The sequence below is a fragment of the Elaeis guineensis genome, chromosome 2, assembly GCF_000442705.2.
Source record: "Elaeis guineensis isolate ETL-2024a chromosome 2, EG11, whole genome shotgun sequence".
Lineage (NCBI taxonomy): Eukaryota > Viridiplantae > Streptophyta > Magnoliopsida > Arecales > Arecaceae > Elaeis > Elaeis guineensis.
This window is the reverse complement of record NC_025994.2, coordinates 73,306,584-73,324,577: the sequence shown is the minus strand read 5'-3', so window position 1 is coordinate 73,324,577 and position 17,994 is coordinate 73,306,584. Positions and strand designations below refer to the sequence as shown.

At 36.2% G+C, this 17,994-nt stretch overlaps 2 protein-coding genes across 3 annotated transcripts; one reads left to right on the top strand and one right to left on the bottom strand.

The window, feature by feature from the left end:
- Positions 1-569: 569 nt before the first annotated feature.
- LOC140855444 (peroxidase 51-like) lies at positions 570-5,394 on the bottom strand. The gene is given in 5 exon segments (XM_073251325.1): positions 570-974; positions 977-1,099; positions 3,288-3,453; positions 4,831-5,031; positions 5,131-5,394. Coding segments are annotated over 5 exon segments (984 nt in total). The 5' UTR covers positions 5,344-5,394; the 3' UTR covers positions 570-693.
- A 9,015-nt stretch (positions 5,395-14,409) lies between these two features.
- LOC140855635 (uncharacterized) lies at positions 14,410-17,300 on the top strand. Of its 2 annotated transcripts, none has more exons than XM_073251844.1 (3): positions 14,410-14,654; positions 16,312-16,533; positions 16,633-17,300. In XM_073251844.1, exons 2-3 carry the CDS (start codon positions 16,453-16,455, stop codon positions 17,173-17,175), a joined length of 624 nt encoding a protein of 207 aa, XP_073107945.1. In that variant the 5' UTR covers positions 14,410-14,654; positions 16,312-16,452; the 3' UTR covers positions 17,176-17,300. The 2 variants fall into 2 exon arrangements, with proteins under 2 accessions (XP_073107945.1, XP_073107944.1); XM_073251843.1 differs by having other exon boundaries at positions 16,224-16,533.
- Positions 17,301-17,994: the final 694 nt, after the last annotated feature.

The window sequence follows — 17,994 nt, the reverse complement described above, 5'->3', positions numbered from 1 at the left end:
ACACATTGGGATGTTTACATCATTAATTGTCATTTAACTGTATATATACGAGGCATTAAACTAGTTTCAGATGGTTATAGTGATTGCCATAATGACCATCATTAAAACATTACAGAAAAGATAGAAAGAAACATAAAGGAAGATCAACATAAAAACGGTTCTACCTTGCCGAGTTGCTAATTTTGCGTGCAGTTATTTCTAGGTCTATAGAATTCAAGCATGGTTGTCTTTTTAACATTTTTTTTTTTTTTTTTTGATCAAATAGAAGCATGGTTGCTGAGATTGCAATTCAGAAAAATCTCATTCAATGACCACTAAAGCAATCGAAGCTAGGGCAATGAAATGGCCAAACGTGAATAGCTAAAAGTTTCAATTCATTGATCTCACTCAGAATTAGTTCCAAGTCCACTAATTATGCAAAAGTACGATCCTTGATGCTTCTACCTAATTATTTCAAAAATAAAGAAAGAACAACTTATGGAGAGGATATATATATATATATATATATATATATATATATATATATATATATATATATATATATATATATAATTCATTATATTATATTGTGAAATAACAATATTGTAGCCTTGCTTATTATCAAGTTCATCCAACCAACCAACCAAAATCCTCAAAGCTGTCAAAACCTTTCTCTTTCCATTCAATTTCTATGAACAAGGCTACTCACATTTTCTAATTAAAGGCGGTGCAATCCCGCCGGATGTTGCCACCAGAGCCGGTCTTGACTCCGACTCGGCCGAGCTTGGTGATGGCGGTGATGAAGGCTTGTTGGAAGGCGAAGGAGCTTTGGGCCCAGGAGTTGACGGTGGACCTGGACCGGGAGTCCGTGAAGAGGACCTGGTCCGAGGTGAAGAGGCCCGTTCCCTGCTGCAGGTTGAGGAAGTATTGGTTATCGAAGATACGAGGGCTTACGGGGTCCATGTTGATGGCTATGGTGGGGTCCACATTCGGGGACACATGGCCTGGAGCTGGGAGGCGTAGGTCCTATTGAGGGTGGGGTCCACTGGGTTTCTCGCGCTGAAGTTGTAGATGCGGTTGGCGAACTTGCTGCAGTGGGAGAAACCCACGGTGTGCGCGGCTGCAAGCACAATTGGAGGAACAAAATAAAAAGAAAGGGGGGTTTTTTGGCAAAACAAAAAAGCCACAAATTGATTCTTTTTAATCAATAGCATGAAAATTTTCATATTTTCTGAGGAAACAAAAAAGAAGAATTAGTATATTTGTGTCGTCAGGTTGGCAGCTTTTATATGTTGCTGCTATTTGGATGTTGAAAGACCTCACCAATCTAATCATTATTTTTGGGTGATATATTTATTTTGACAATGCATGTAAGAAGTGAATGGTTTAAAGAGTTTTTTTTGTAAGTCATTAGCACCACTAATACCTACTTTTGGAGATAAATAGGTCCTTTTTAAAATAATTTATTTAATTTCTTAAATAGGAACCAGTCATCCTGCCAAACTTTCTCGACCATCCTGAATCTAATGGGGTTTTAAAAAACATGTGTTTGCCTGAAATAAGTTGTTGACTTGATAAGATCTCAAATAACCACTCACAAGTAATAAAATTATGACTGTCGTATCTTAAGCAGCCATTCATTTTTAGTTACACTAGTTTTACCAAGTCCAATGCACTGCAAATATTTAATATTTTAACGTAAGGAAAGAGACTCGTATGTATAGTTTAAGAGAAACGATGAGCATCATGGACGAGTTGGCTTGGCTATACATACAACAAGATTCTTTTTAAAGAAAAGTAATGCTTCTTTGTCATAATTGAAAGAATGGGAGGTAAAACTCCTGCATTAAATTGCCCAAGTTCAATACATTGGAGTTGGAGATGCACCTTAAAGGACTCAAATCAAGACCCTTAGCTTGTTAAGTGAGGTAGCATGAACACTAAAGCATCATCCATGTCACTGGAAGAGCAATGCTCCAACCATCCATTTCTCACTAGCATCTAAATCTATATGGTCCCACTACTATTTGAGATGGATACAGGATAGAGCCATTCTGCAATGATAGATGTGAGGTTAGAACCATTGTACATGTTAAGCCTGATATACGTTATTGACCTGTTCTATGCCTACTTAAATTATTGGAGTCAATGGATTAGTTAACATGATATAACTACTCAGGTTTCCTAGAGATCACAAGCTTGAATCCTTTTATTTTTATTTTTTAATTATTCCTAGTTATCTACTATCTTTAGTTATCCCTCCAATCTGATATACATTGTCGGTCAATTCTCTATCAACTTAGATCATGCTTATAATTATGAATAATATAAAATTATTCATTATGTTTTGACTTCGTATGAAATGCTGCAACAAGGCTTTACGTAAGACAATGATGTTTATATATCTTTTTAAACCATCAAGTGTTTATTATTTAGTCCTGTATGTTGCTTAAAGGATTTTCTTTGAGTGGTGGGTAACGTAGACAAGCTATATTTTCAAATTTATTTGATGGATAACAAGCCAAACATTATCCATAATTTTTAAAATGAAAGTTACACTTGGAAAATCAAGATTCATGCATGATGCTCGCAAGACTCTGCAATTGGCTATGCTCCTTTTGGATGTCAAACACGCACCAACATGTACTGTTTTTTTTGGCTCAAAAATCTCATGCGTGTGCATAAGCACTTAGTAGCTCATCACACTTTATGAGAGATCGACAACGCATGCAAAGAAATTCTACCGCAATTATATGTAAATATTTGCTAAAAATTAATTTTTGTTACAATCCAATATCTGACAACCATCAGATCTCACTAGTAGGAATGAATGAAGTTCAGGCTTGCATATCTAATTCTGTATTTGGTTTTCATAATGCATATATTGGTTTCATTTCTTTTTCTTAGTTATCCCACAAGTACAATTTCCTCCTCTCTTCTCATAGACCTATTACTTGGTCCAAGCAGACTTGCAAAGGCCTATTACCTCAAATAAATAGACACAAGGAGGAGTGAGTCCTACCATGCATGTAGTTGTCAGACATTGTCAGATATTAATATTAAACATGGAAGAAATGAAATAGATAGAATGCATCCCACTCTATTTAACTTTGATGGTCTGACATTTAGATGCTTAATGTCATCAAAGATATCGAGCTTCCTCCAGTGTACTATGTGCCGAATATGATTAGGTTACTGGAATTCCTATGGAAATGTTGAGGACGCTGAGCTACTAATGTTTAGCTCTAGACTACAAACAAGGAAAAGTTCATCAATGAGTGAATTAATTAGTTCTCATCTTGCCATACCTGAAAGTGCTATCATATCGGTCTGAGTGAGTCCATTCGCCGCGAACAAGGTGTTAAGCTGGGTCAGATCAAATTCTGGTTGCGGTAATCTCCCTTCCACGCTATCCGCGGTCGAGCTCAGCCCGTCCAACCTCCCCAATTCCACCGCAAAAGATGGCCCACCGGACTATCTCCACACACATCAAAACAGCCATCAAAACTCGTCATTCACGCACCATGCCACCAAATCCAGAATGAATAACACCCATTGGCGGATGCATGTAAGCAAATATGAGATTAATTGACCTCATAAAAAAATTAAAAAATATTATATATATATATATATATATATATATATATATATATATATATATATATGTGTGTGTGTAGAAAAAGTCAAAATTGATTTTACTAATTTTATGAATTGATTCTTATACCTCATATAAAATTTTAAAAAAATAAAAGATAAAAAAAAAATGATATCAAAAGAATAATTATAACTTATATTCTCTTTTTTTAATGACTCATATATCCTACCTCTTTTCCTCTCTCACATTACTTTAATCTCTCTCCCTCTCTCTCTCCTTCTCTCTTTATTTATCTTTTAATATCTCATCCCAATCACATACATCCATCTCTTATATTTAAATTTTATATTAATTTTTTTAAAATTATACTCTAGAAGGATCGTATCAAAAGATGAAAAAAAATAATTACAACATGCATTCTCTTTCTCTTTAATGACTTACATATCCCACCTCTCTCTTACGTGATATTGACCTTTCTTTCCTCTTTCTCATTATTTCTCTCTGTTTATTCATTACTTTTCTATTTATTTTTAATGCCCCACCCAATCTCATGGTCCCTAAAGTGCGGATGCTCTGCTATCCATCATGTGCACCGTCTATCGTACGATGGATAACCATGAATGGATATAGGTTGTACGATGTACATCACATGTAGCCGTGTGCAGTTGTCCACCGTGTGATGGATGGTGCATGTAATTTATCGTATTGTACGGTATATCGCAAGTACCACAAAGAACTACTTCCTATCTATTCATCTTTTACATTTAAACCTCATATTAATTTATTTTTTATAACCTAATCCATTCAAACGTAATAAAAAATTATATATTCTTCTTATCTTTATTCTCGATCTGAATTAGGTATATCATTTTTAGATTTTTTTTTTTAACTTTTAAATTTTTTTTTTATCTTCTCTTTTCTTTTCACTCATATCAAATATATATCATTTAAATAATTTTTTCTCAACCATTATAATTTTAATATTTAATAATATCTAAAATTTATTACTATACTCATTTATGATATTTTATTATAAAAAATAATTAAGATATTACATATTATTATTTTTTATAAATTTTATTATTTTTAAAAAATAATATTTTATTAAAAAAAAAATTTCAACAGCCTTTTTGCTTCTTTTATTATATTTACGCGGCAAAGGAAAATTGCTGGATCCGATAACACCATTGTCCCAGCAGAAGGGTGCGGGATTCGGATTGTGCGTGCATTAAGTATGCAGAATATGAGAGACTAACCATTGATATCACATCCCGAGCGGCCATCACGAGGATATCCGCGCAGGACACCCTGTTCCGGCATTGTTGAACCGCGTCGACCGCCGCCTTGGCTTTGGTAACGGTATCAAATCCATCTCCGGCCAGCGATAGGTTATCGGGGTGGTCCTTCTCGGCCGTGTTACTCCCAGTGGAGGCAATTAACACTGAAGCATCACAGCCCTAACAGCAGCAGTGAATTAGAGAAGGAACCAAAAAAAACTTAGTAAACTCTAGATTAGAATCCAAGCCATTTTTTTTTCTGCCAAGATATTATTAAACCTGGACGAAACAGTCATGGAACAGGAGGCGAATGGTCGCGGGGACGGTCACGAAGGTCTCGTCGAACTTAGTCTTGACTACGTTTCTTACGATGCTTTCAACATTTGGGCAGATGTTGGCGTAGTAGTTCTGCCGGAGTTGAGCTGAGCCAAGCTGAGGAATGAGGCAGATGCTAAGGATGAACAACAGCGAGGCCAACATAAGGTTTCCCATAAGATGGTATTTAAGAAGAAAACGAATGAGAGAAAGGTGGGAGAGATTGGGTTTTGAATGTTGGAGTGGGGAAATATAAAAGGGAGGGCTGAACTAATTATCTGGTGTTAAATAGTCTACAGCTGAGCAACGTGAGAGACTTTGAAGTTTGGACAGGTTCCACTCGCTCGTGTCTGACTTCGTCTTAGCATGACTAGTTGGTTCATGAAAAAATGGTTAGTGAAATTTAGAAGGACTGATGCTAGGAGTAGTTGTTTGAAGGTGACAAGAACTAGCTTTTTTGACGTAGTTTGGTGGCAGTGGCGTGGAGTGGCTTCCAGTTGGTTGCTCAAATTTTTACTCGTTGCGGAGATTTGGTCTTTATTATCTTTGCTTGTGGTTTTGGATGACTTTGAAAACCTCTGGATTTTTTTTTTGGGATAATAGAAAATTTGTTATTTAAATTGAACACCATTTTGAGGCAGGCTTTGGCAGTGAGGTCGGAAAAAAAAAAAAAAAAAGGTTTAGAGGTTAAGAAGTGCAGCCAGAAAGAAAAAAAGAAAATTTGAGCTTGAGTTGCGTCAACATATAAGAAACTTGAGCAAAAGCAAGATTTTTACATATTCCTCTGTAATTTGTTTTTAAATTGTACACCTGTAAATTTTTTAATACGTGTATATATTTACTAGTGTTTGGCAGTATTTTTCAGTGCATTTCTATGTACCGACATTTTTTGAGAAAAGAAATGTGTGAATCGAGTTAATTCGAAGATTCATCATTCAAGTGGAACCCTAAAGGTTCAATCATTCAAACTATTTTTTTCATGAGCCCCATGACCAGTTCATATGTTAACCATTCATATATATATATATATATGTGTGCGCGCGCGTGCGCATGTGTGAAACCATAATTCGAAGGCTCGAATATGAATTTTTGGAGCTTGATCCAAATTGTTGGCAATGTATCATAGGATGGCAGGGAGCATGTCCTCATGATTCCCTCCAACGAAGCATGACTAACAATTGAAAGATGAGAAGAACTCTAGCACAATTTCAAGTGACCACTCTTGAGAATCACCTTTTTAATCTTGTTTTGCATGTGACCTCACTTGTTCGTTGGGTGTTCGCAACAACAACATTCTCTAAAATCTCATTCAAACAAGACCACCATAGCTTTCAAAACCCTCTGCTGTTTCCCAAAAAACCCACTCTCAATAGAGTAGACTAATTAATGGCAGCATAATCACGCTGGATGTTGCCACTACACCTGATCTGTGATTTTATTTTTTTGGTTATTTTGAGAGAAAGGGAGGCTAGACCTGGTCAGTGATGAGAACTGATGGAAGGCAGAGGAGCTTTTAGCCCAGGAGTTGATAGTGGGCCTAGGACCGGCAGTCAGTAAAGAGGCCGTCGTCAGAGATGAAGTGGCCGATCCCCTTTTGAAGCTTCTTGCAGTACTGGCCGTGCGAGGTCTAAGTGATGATGGGGTTCATGTTGACAGCTTCGATGGGTCCACTTTCTTAGGGCATACAGCCCGTAGTGGGATGCATATCCCTTGTTCTGGGCAGGGTCTGCTGGGTTCCAATAGCTTAAGTCTTGTTGATTGCAAAGGAAATAGAAGGGCCACCAAAATTTATTTATTTAAATAAAAGAAAGTATTACGATCTCTTGATCATCAAGAAAAATAAAAAAAAAAAAATCAAATAAACTCAGATATTATAATAATTCAGTTCAAAAAAAAAATTTTATGTACCACACGTGGTGCATAAAAATAAAAAATTTTTATTTTTAATCCCGTATATGAGCCAATCATCGCATGCAGTGTATACGTTCGTGCACCATGTGCGGTGCACAAAGAATTTCTCTCGAGTCCAATAAGCCATACCTCCGTTCAAAATTCAAAACCCAAATGAATCCAGCTAGATTTGCCCTCTACAGCATTTACTTTGCAGCTGTACCAACTTCATATTAGCCTTCATGTCATCGCCAATTCTACTTGTCATCTCCACCACCGCTCTCTATTGCCCCCATCTTTGTCATTATTTCTCACATTCTTCCTTAAGCATAGCTAGGGGAAGGTATTTACACTAAAGAGAAATGAAGACAGAGAGAGAGAGAGAGAGCGGAGGGGAGGGCTTGATCCCAAGGGCCAGCAGAGAGGGAGGAGAGGCTGATTAGGAGGGACACTCAAAAAAGAGAGAAGAGAGGGAGGAACGGGAGAGGAGAGGAGGTCTGACGGTCAGTTGGTTCTTTTTGCAAAGGAATGAATTTTGAAATAGATTTGTAAGAGAGGGGAAGCACCTCACCTAAGCTCGATACCTCCAATTTTGAGAGCTGAAGTCATAGATGAGGCTAGCAAACCTATTTATGTGAGAATCTCAAGGTGTGGGTAGTTGTAAGGTTAGATAAAAGGAGAGGGTTAGCTTAATTTCTATTTTTTGGGTACATGACATTATTATTTATATTTATGAAAAATAAGTTTGTTTGTGATGGTTTATTTATTTTAAATGCTTATTTAGGAATACAAGTTTAGGAGCAATTCTCACAATAAAGGAAAAGAAAAAGCTAAACTGATGTGAAATCAAAGGTATAGTCTTGACAAATTATAATCAGCTTCAGGTTAATGGGTGAAAAGACACCTGCATACAAAAGTTAAACTAGTGGACTTTGATTGCAAGATCTTCTATTATTTATCACTCATAATAGTTTCTCTTGTTCGTATGATGACCATAGAACTATTCATTAAAATCATCATTTATTATTAATATATTTTTTTATTTTGCCATGCCTTGGTTATTGATAATAATAAACTATTATATTATGCTTCATTTCATCTGTATTATTTATTCTTTTAAGAATGACGTTTCATGAATCGGTAGAAACGGCATAAATAATATAATTTTAAAATTAATTTTTTTATCTTTTTTGTCTCGATAGTGGTATATGTTCACAGTGTCCTGTGATGATTATCCATGAGTATTGTATTAAGAAATTATAATTATGATATATTATTTTTTTTTCTTTTTGGGTGTTTGGCCTTCCAAGAATATAATCCTATCTCCATTCCTCTTGTTCACCCTCATTATATGACCAAATTTAGCTCATCCGAAGATCTAGCTCGATACAAGATTCTATAAATCCCATATCTAATTGTACACGAAACTCTTCGTCATTATGCGAACCAGAATCATATGCTAATTATGTAACAAAGAAGCTGATTAAGGAAGTCGCGACAAAAAACCATAATTATAAGACATTCACAATATAATTAACATAAAACGAAGATTTCCTCATTGCACAGTTTAATCCCATCCCCGTTGGCAGGCGCCAAGAACTAGTGTCCAAAGGGGTTTTCTTACATGAACCAAAAGCAACCATGTCTGAGTGACGGCAAGGCCACATGATCTTTAGATCTTTCCAAAGCATCTAATCCCTTGTTCGTGTTCATTGTATCTTTAGCTTTTTATTTCTTAATTCCAGAGAAATGGACAAGAAGGACGGCCAAGGCCAGCCAGGCCATGTCCCACCCAAGGAGGAGTAATCCCAAAGCTATGTCAACCAAAAGGATTCCATCCCTTGAGACCAACTGATGAACAATAAGAAGCAATAACAAAAGTTCTCAATGATTTAGCTCCCAGCGTAAGCGTGGCTTACTGACTTCTAGGGAGAAGATACCATGTGTTGCCACGATTGGAAAAGGGAGGCATTGGGATTGGTGTTATTATTATTATTTCTTTAAAATCTCTGGGTGATTGGATACCCAAGGTTAAAGGAGGATTAAAGAATTTGAGGGGCGAAGAGTGTGAGAATGTGGGGTTCATTAAGCCTACGTTGTGAGGTCATGACTCGTGAGTTTGATTCTTTTAAGAAGCCATGAGGGGTCGAGGAGTGGGTGGCGTGGGGGGTCCGTGTCGGCCGGAGTCGAGTTCCGAGACGACTGGGCGTGCCTGAGGAATAGCTTGACGTTGGATCCGATACTGGCCACCCATGGGACTTCTCAATTGTTTTGCTTGGCGTCCGGGTGGCCAGGGAGAGTGGATTCAATGGACTATGGACTAGAACACTAATAGATTGTACAGTTTTTTCTTTTTTTCATTTTTTTTTGCATATCGCATCTAGAATTTTGCTAATATTATGTATCAAAGCTTTTCTTATTCTTATTTGCAAATTGATCAAGATAAGATTATACTGATTTACAAAATGATCCTAAAGTTAGATTTAACTCTAATTCGTGAACACCTTCGAGACCGAACGCTCCTCTGATTTCAAAATGAGACTTAGTCCTTCTTCTCCATCGATGCCTACTCTTTTTAACTATAGATTGATCCCCTCGATCACACCCTCTTTCAAAGCAATGTAAGCCTTAATTTAGTTGATCTTGGGACTACTTTGACCAACGCAAAACTACTAGGTCAGGAGGTGCTAGACACGATAGTGTTTTCAATGGATCGGAAGGAGTTTGACTGGGTTTGATTGGCCATGGCCAAGACCAAATAGCCCAACAGTGGTGACTTGGGCAAGATTGTATGCAAAAAGTGGTGATCAAGGGATGGTAGTAAAGCTTGTGGGGACACCGATGAGGCCCAGATGGGTAATACTAACGTTCATTTTAAAGCTCTACAATGAGAATTTAAAGGATGGGCTTGGGATGGAGTGACATTGGAGGTTGTTGTATCCTAGCAGGACGAGATTTGCAAGTGGATCTCACTGGATGGTAACCGAAGGAACAGCATAGATCATTGCTTGTGTCAAAGAACACCGAGCCATATTAGGGCAAGATTTAGTGTATATCGGGTGGTAGAGAAGTGGAGGTGGAAGTGATGAAGGTGAGAGGGACACTGGTGAAGGTGTGCAACAAGGCGAAGGACATGTGCAACGCAAACTAGCTAAAGAGGGAGAACTATAGGCCGTACAATCTGGTAGTGTACATGAGCTATGTATTAAATTCATACTAGCAACTATTTTGGAAGTATCGTAGAACTTTCTATTGAGTGGACTGCTGGTTAATTTACAATACTCAGAGATAAGAAAAGCCATTTTTTACTCTTGGTTAACTGGGGACAATGATTACTGTGGCAAGTAGAAGCCTTATAGAAGGATTGTTTTGCAAATAAACGTACCTTATGTGGTTTGATTTGCAAATATAGATAAGAGGAGAAATTTTATATGCAATATTGGCAGAATTCTGAGTGTGGTATGCCAAAAAATTGTAAGTTTTGCATGCTAAAATAAATTTTAATAATCTTTTTTTTTATTTTTTACATATGCTCCGTGGGGTGCTTGTCATGTATCAACGAAGATTTAATATGAAAAAAAGGATGAGATTATGTGTGTACTGACCACGATCTAATATATGAACATTTAGGCATTTTTCTATATCCTTAGAACTAATAAGGTACCAAAATTGCCTTCTTTTTACTTATACAATATTGAATTCATACCTAAGCCCCCTCATTGCATGCTATCTAGTTATCATATTATTTAAAATTCTAACTCTGAAAAATATACCTAACAAACTAGTATAATATCAATGCAAGAGAGACAGATAAAGGGCATGTAATATACTAAATTTAAAGATATAATTACATAGCATATACGTGCATTTGAAAAGCTTGGCACTGAATTTAATGAGGTTTAGCATGTGGAATTATAGGCATGTTGTCTGACAATGATGCTTATGCTTTATAAACTATATATATAAATTAGTCACTAATCAAACTTATCAACTTACGATCTTGCATAATTTAAAAATAGTGCCATCCAGTCATCCCTTCTTAGATTGCATGTGTTCGAATTGTTGGGCCCCGCCACCACAACTATGTGCACCTAAACCAATTATTATGGAAACAAGGTTGCCATGAGATGGAATGCTTCATAATTTGGTCTTCCCGTATTTGCGGCTGGAATAAAGATAAAGAACAGCAATATGATGAGCACTTGACTTAAATCACCATTTTTAACTTCCTCCTGGAAGGTATATCACCATTTTATCAGTCAGCACCATATTTAACAAGAATATCAGAAAAATTAGCCATTATAAACCATGGTGACAAACATGTTGGAACTTCAGTAAAATTGGATATATTAAACCAATTTAGTAAAAATATATTCATGTGAATTAAAAAATAAAAATTCAAAAATTTGAAGAAAATTCCAATCAAGCAATCTAAAAAAAATAGTTTTTATATAGTTAGCTACATATGTTGCCATTGCCAATCAATCAACTATTAGTCTTTCCGTAGATACATGTTACCTCATAAGATAAAAAAGAGCAGCCATGCTCCAGCAATCGCATAGTAATGGATGAGAAATATGCTCAATAGTTGATTGATCGGAATGACAGCCATCTAACCATAATCAATGAATCACCTTCAAAAATAATGTGGGTTCGAAACATGTTGCTATTAGCTATAGTGAATGAGCTATTACAAAAAGAAAAGGTTGATAGTATAAACCCTATTCAAAGTTCCTTCTTTTGGACTTATCTTGAGAGGTGGGAGAAGATGCCATTGGGAGGGTTCTAACCCTGGCACTCTTCGGAGTGAGGAGGGATATGCCAAGTAGTTGAGCCAAGAATAGCTGGTTCCAACCAATAGATCATCTCAAAGTCTAATCATCAATACATTGTTTCTAAAGTAAAGGTACCAAAAGTAGCTTTAGTCTCCTTTGTTTCCTTTTATTCTACCTGGGTCATTAGCAAAAGTAGTCATGAGAAAAGTAGTCTCCAAGAGAGGTGGCTGTTCTCCTCTGCCTTGCTATGAGCTTTTAAATCCACTCTTCATTACATAATTTGATCAATTATACACCAAGTATTGACTTATTATGGCTCCTACAATATATTGGTGAGCCCACAGCTCTAGCTTTTGAGAGGCCCCGTGGGTCCCATCACCCTGTACTTCTGCGCCTTCTCTAACCGGCAACGCGTGCACCGATGTCGGGCCTTCCTCTGGCATTTGAGTCTGGGGGGAGTATCCATGGGACCTCCTAACATGTGATGATGTGAAACACTATTGATGCCCACGACCAACTTCCTCTTTTTTTCTTTTCTAAGGGCATATTACTTTATATCCATACATTGCTTTCATAGGATTGGATCTACTGGCCATTGCCTCGCTTAAAGAGAACTTTGTCAGTACACACCAAGGACAAAGTTAGGCCTTTCCTCCTCCCAAAGAAACGGATGGATTTGTATTATTGTGGCAATTATGCACACATACCAATGTGTCATTACTTGATCCTTTTTTTTTTTTTGGTAACGTGTCATTGCTTGTTTTCAGTGATGGTTACTGCGTAGTTAATTGCTTGTGATATTGTACCTTTGCTGAGGAAATGAGATAACATGTGGACCCATTGGATTTTGCTTCTGATGGATGATGATCAAAAATGGTATATTGACAACTAGGATGCCTTCATGCTCTCCTTGCACCAGTTCATTGATTTATTGAGAACATAGTACTTGGGATCTAATCATAGATGATGGATATAAGTTGTTAAGATCAATAAAATTGTGATGTTTGATTTTGTTTTAAACTAGTTTTTAAGCTCGCGCATTGCGCGCAGGTTTGTAGATCATATCCATATAATTGATTATATTTATAAAAATAATTTAATAATATATCCATTCATATCTTTAATATTCATAAAAATTTTAATAATACCAATTAATAGATATAAATAAATTTTAATATTTTTATAAAAAAATTTATGAATAACATATCCATTCATATCCTTGATGTTCATAATTGAAAATCTTAATAACACCAGTTAATAGATATAAATAATTTTTAATTTCATTCATTAAGAATAGAATATGTACATTCGATGCTTTAAGATAGAAGAGTGCACATAGCATGCATAGAAAAAATGAAAAAAATAAACTACTTACGTGAACAGCTTCATTTGCAGACCAATCTTCTCTCACTTTCTGCTTTCTAATATATATATTAGATTTGAGAAATGTAACATGATGAATTTGGATAGCCTTTACTGAAGACAGATAAAAAATTCAATAAGAACTAAAATGGAAGAATTAAGATTTGCATGGTAGGATATTTCGCTGATGGGCAAGGATTCAAAGGACTTTTGATAACTGAGAATGAGATTTTTCCTTAAACAAGTAAAATAAATGAGAGAGGGATTGCAAATGAATTTATTTTTGTGCACGGTCCATGAGTGTATTTACTATATAAAACTGAGCAAAAAGAAAAAGAGAAAAATCAAAAGTAGAAGATCAAAATCTTTTTCTTGAATTCTCTGATTTGCATCCATGTCTTCTTATAATTCTGCACAGTAATCATAGAACCAAATTATCATGGACAGCACTCTTGATTCCATATGTGTTCATAGTCTACCTCGCTGCGATTCTAAAATGGGTGAAGCTTCAGAACATAAGGAGACACAAATGCATCATTTTGCAAGGAACCTAACATGTGGAATTGTAAGAATTGTAACAATTAGGAAAATACCGACCAATTTCTCTTGTAGGAACAAGCCTCCATACCTTGTTCATGGTTCAGTCCCCACTCACACCCTCTATCAGATCTCACAATCAAGGACCCACAAATCATGGAAGCCTCAAATCCTGCTAATGGATGATACATTCGACCAGAAAGACAAATTTAATGGTTGTTAAAAAGTCCATTTGTGATTCTGAGCTTAGATTTAAATGAAAGAATTTTAATGAACTGATAAAACTTTCAACCTCCTGTACAAACATAAAAGTGCACTCATTGGTTACACATAGGCCCTTCTCAAGCTGATAGTAATAAGAAAGGTGCCTTTTTGATACAGTTACCATTGTAAATTTAGAAGAAGATATTCTCATGCGGAAGTGTTACACCCCCTGCCACATTCTATGTACAAGAACAGAATCTTAATCCACATGAGACACTGAGACAATAATATATATGCTGTGACAACTGGTAATGATCATTAGAGTTCCAGGGACATGTGATAGATCATCTGGATTAGTGCTCCATAATTTTCCAATACCACATATAATAAGTAGGGCTACTTTAACTTTAGTCCTGTACTTTATTGGCACTGTCTGGGGCATCTTTTCCCTCATGCACTTGAACTGAAATGGGTAGGAGACTGGGATTTGTTTGGCATGCCCATAGAGCCCACTAAAATATTCTGTTGAGAGCCTGGAAGAGGAACCTTATATCCTTCCTGTCTCACTAGATTGGGAATAAGAAGATTGTTGTTTTCATCCAAAGGGAAACATTGGCTGAAGGGAGGATATGAGAATGAGGAAGACTTGACATCTCCATGGATGAAGCTCTTTGTTCTACCTCCTCATAGCTAATAGCATCTAATTATAGATATTTACAGGTGAGAATGCCTACTTACTTTATATCTTTATATCTTCCTCCTCTTTTCATCAGTCATGAGCTCTTTCGATTCCTCTATTATTAGGCTTGTGCTGTTGTCTTCCCATATGATGATTCACAGCCAGCCTTGTGCAGAGAATGTTAATCATATAAGAAGTGATTTGAAAACTTGTCTTTTATTTTTAGATGTTTTAAGCATGTACATAAATCTGTATTGTTTAAAGCTGTCCTCTTTGGACAATACTTTCTTCCTGTAAAGTTTTAAGCTTCAGGCAGAAGGAAGAGGCTTCTCTGTTATGATATCTTCCATATTTAAAACGTATTTGATTTTTCAAATTTCTTTTCAGTTTTATCACTGCTACTACTATTATTATTACTACTACTAATGTTATTATTAGTATTATTATCATCAAGGTAAATAATAATTCTTGTAATGTTTTATGAACATATGTTCTTAATGTGCACAATTCACCATCCATGATGGATCTCAGTTATGCGACCTAAGGAATGAAACCTTGCAATCTATTTGAATTAATGTGTTTTTCTGTACTGGCAAGATGGTGGATTCTTCACCTGACTTCTGTTTAAACAGACACTCTTAAAGAAATTGATGCAGTCTTGCCACTTTTCCACCGACATATAACCATATCCCTACTGATCACAGATAACAAGCCAAGAATATGTGACCAATTACTTTAGAATACCTAAAACAACCACTTCAAAAATTTAGCTAAGCTCATTAATTGGGAAAATGGATTTGCTGTCCCTTCGTTGGCAATGCAGGATTTGTTGGTAGATCTATTTTGCTATTTATGTTAACGGCAGTATGCTCCTCAAGACCGCATGAAGTAGCTGATATATATCTGATAATGTAAATTTTAATCCCTAAGAGAAGTTTAAGATGGAAATCCCCAAAATCTTAAAGATATGGTACCCTGGATACCAAGTCTTTCGTTGTATCAAATTGCCTTCACTGAAAATGCTAAATTTGGTCTTAAGTTTTTCAACAGGTTTGCATCTCACTACATTCAGGCTTTACTGCCTTTCCATGTTGGCTTATAATTACTTTGGCATTGGCTTGCAGTGGAAGATGCTACTCCATTCTGCTTACTTTGATAATCATAGACATTTGATTTTTCTCCATTTCATACTTATTTGATCATTCCTCTATTTATTAGGATATCGGATATAGAATCTATAATTTAAATAATGCTGCACTACTACAATTTATTCCTCCCAAACGTATGACATCCAGCAGCCAACTTAATGAATGAATGAGATTCCCAGAACATGAAGAAATTCTCTGCACTACTCAGATGATGACATTGATAGAATTTAGTTTGTCTACTATAAAGTTGGAATTTGTTGCAACAAACTGGAGAAGTATAACCAAAAAGAAAAAGACACCTTATTAGGAATATTGTGAACTCATCTTATTGAAATACACCATTGCTGAAAGTGGATTACTAGGTGTCAGAATAACTTTGTAATTTTATCCCCATCTTTTTGCTCTGCTCATAATTTCAGATAGAATCTGACCTTTTCTTTATGTTGTTATCTTGGCCATCAGTTCAATCTTCTCAATCATCGGAAGGCATCTGATTAAGTGCTAAAACCATACAGTCATTGTCGATGACTTAGAATCCGAATATGTGCAGGGTTCGATCAGCATTTCAAAATTGAAAGCTACCGTGCATAATTGCAACACAACGACATCTAATCAACATCCATATTCGGCAAAGTACTAATCAGACAGACCCAAACCAAATTGTGAAGTTCTGACAGTGCACAGAAGACTGATGGAGAAGTTTCTGAAGAACTATGATAGAGAACGAATGAAAATGGCCATCCTGAAGCATGAAGAAACCTTCAGACAGCAGGTAGGTTCTCCACATCTGAGCTCCCTCTTCCCTTCTCCTGTTTGGCCATCTTCCATCCTAGTCTGAGAGCTTAAATATTTGTTCTTATAAATGGATCAGGTCCATGAACTCCATCGCTTGTATACAGTTCAGAAGCTACTAATGAATGATATGAAAAATACTAAGCTGAAGAGACAAAATTATGGTGCAAGTTCTAAAGCTAATCTCCACAGATGGAATGGACAGAATGAGACAGGTTCATGTCAACCAAGTTATAACAACCAAAAACAGAGAAGATCTCATCGGCGTCTTAATCTAGAACTCCCGGCAGAAGAGTACATAGTAAATGCCGAAGAAGAGATGATGTTAGATATTGAACAAGAGAGTGATGTAGAACTAACGCTGGCCATAGGAAGCACCATGAAGAAGAGAGATGGAACTCCTCTTACTTCCGAGTCAGGAACGAGTTTTTCCTCATCTTCAACTGAGTCAAGTGGGATGAAATCAAGAGGCCTTGAATGGAGACTGCAACAGGCGCAAGACATAAACCTTAGCTTTCCAAACGAGAGGGACAGTCCCTTTAATGTTGGAGAAGGAATGAAACAGGGTGGGCTAAAGCAGCCACCTTGGCTGTTCCAGTGTTTGAGCCTCAAGATGGCATGACCTTCATAGATTGCAAATGTTAGTTATAGTTTGGTGGTTAATGGCATTTGGTAGCTTCATAGATTAAAACCTTCGCTCTATTATGTACATCTTCTGACTAATGCATGGCTGATGCTTGAGCTTGAGCTGATCATCTAGTTTGTGCTAAAATTAGTCTTAATTATATTGACTTTTCTTTTATGTAAAATATGGGAAACCCGTCAACTATTTTTGCAGTATGAGGGCTTCCTAGTTCGTCATCCATCCTAGAACAGCTCTTTTCTTCTCTTGCCAAACCATGCTTCATTGCAATACTCATATGGAACCTAGTGCTTTAGTGCCGGTATGGTTGCACCTCTAGAATTAATTCTTCCTCTCCTTTTGTGAAGAGGGGTCTTTATTTGATTATTATAGTTATTATTATTAAGAACTAGCATAGGATATATCCCCACTTAAATCTGATTGAGAGAAAGAGACAAACCAAGATTAATGGTACCAATTAACCAGCTACACGAGTTTGCACCTTCTCATTTTTCAGCAGCAAGAATTAACAACTGACTCTGATATTGTTAAACTTCAAGCAATTTATGGTATCCATAAATTACTAAAATGGACAACAAGAAATAGGCTTGTTCCAAGGAAAAAAAGACAAACTATACCATACAATGTTTTAAACCCCATCTCAGCTATGTCAATAGATTGCAAATATTAATAAAGAGAATCTCCTATACAGATAGAGATAATTAAAAGTTAAATACAATCTATTTTAACGTGCTTACCATGAAATGATTCAAGAGGTTTTACCAAGCTTGGAAATTAAAAAGATCGGAGATCATATGA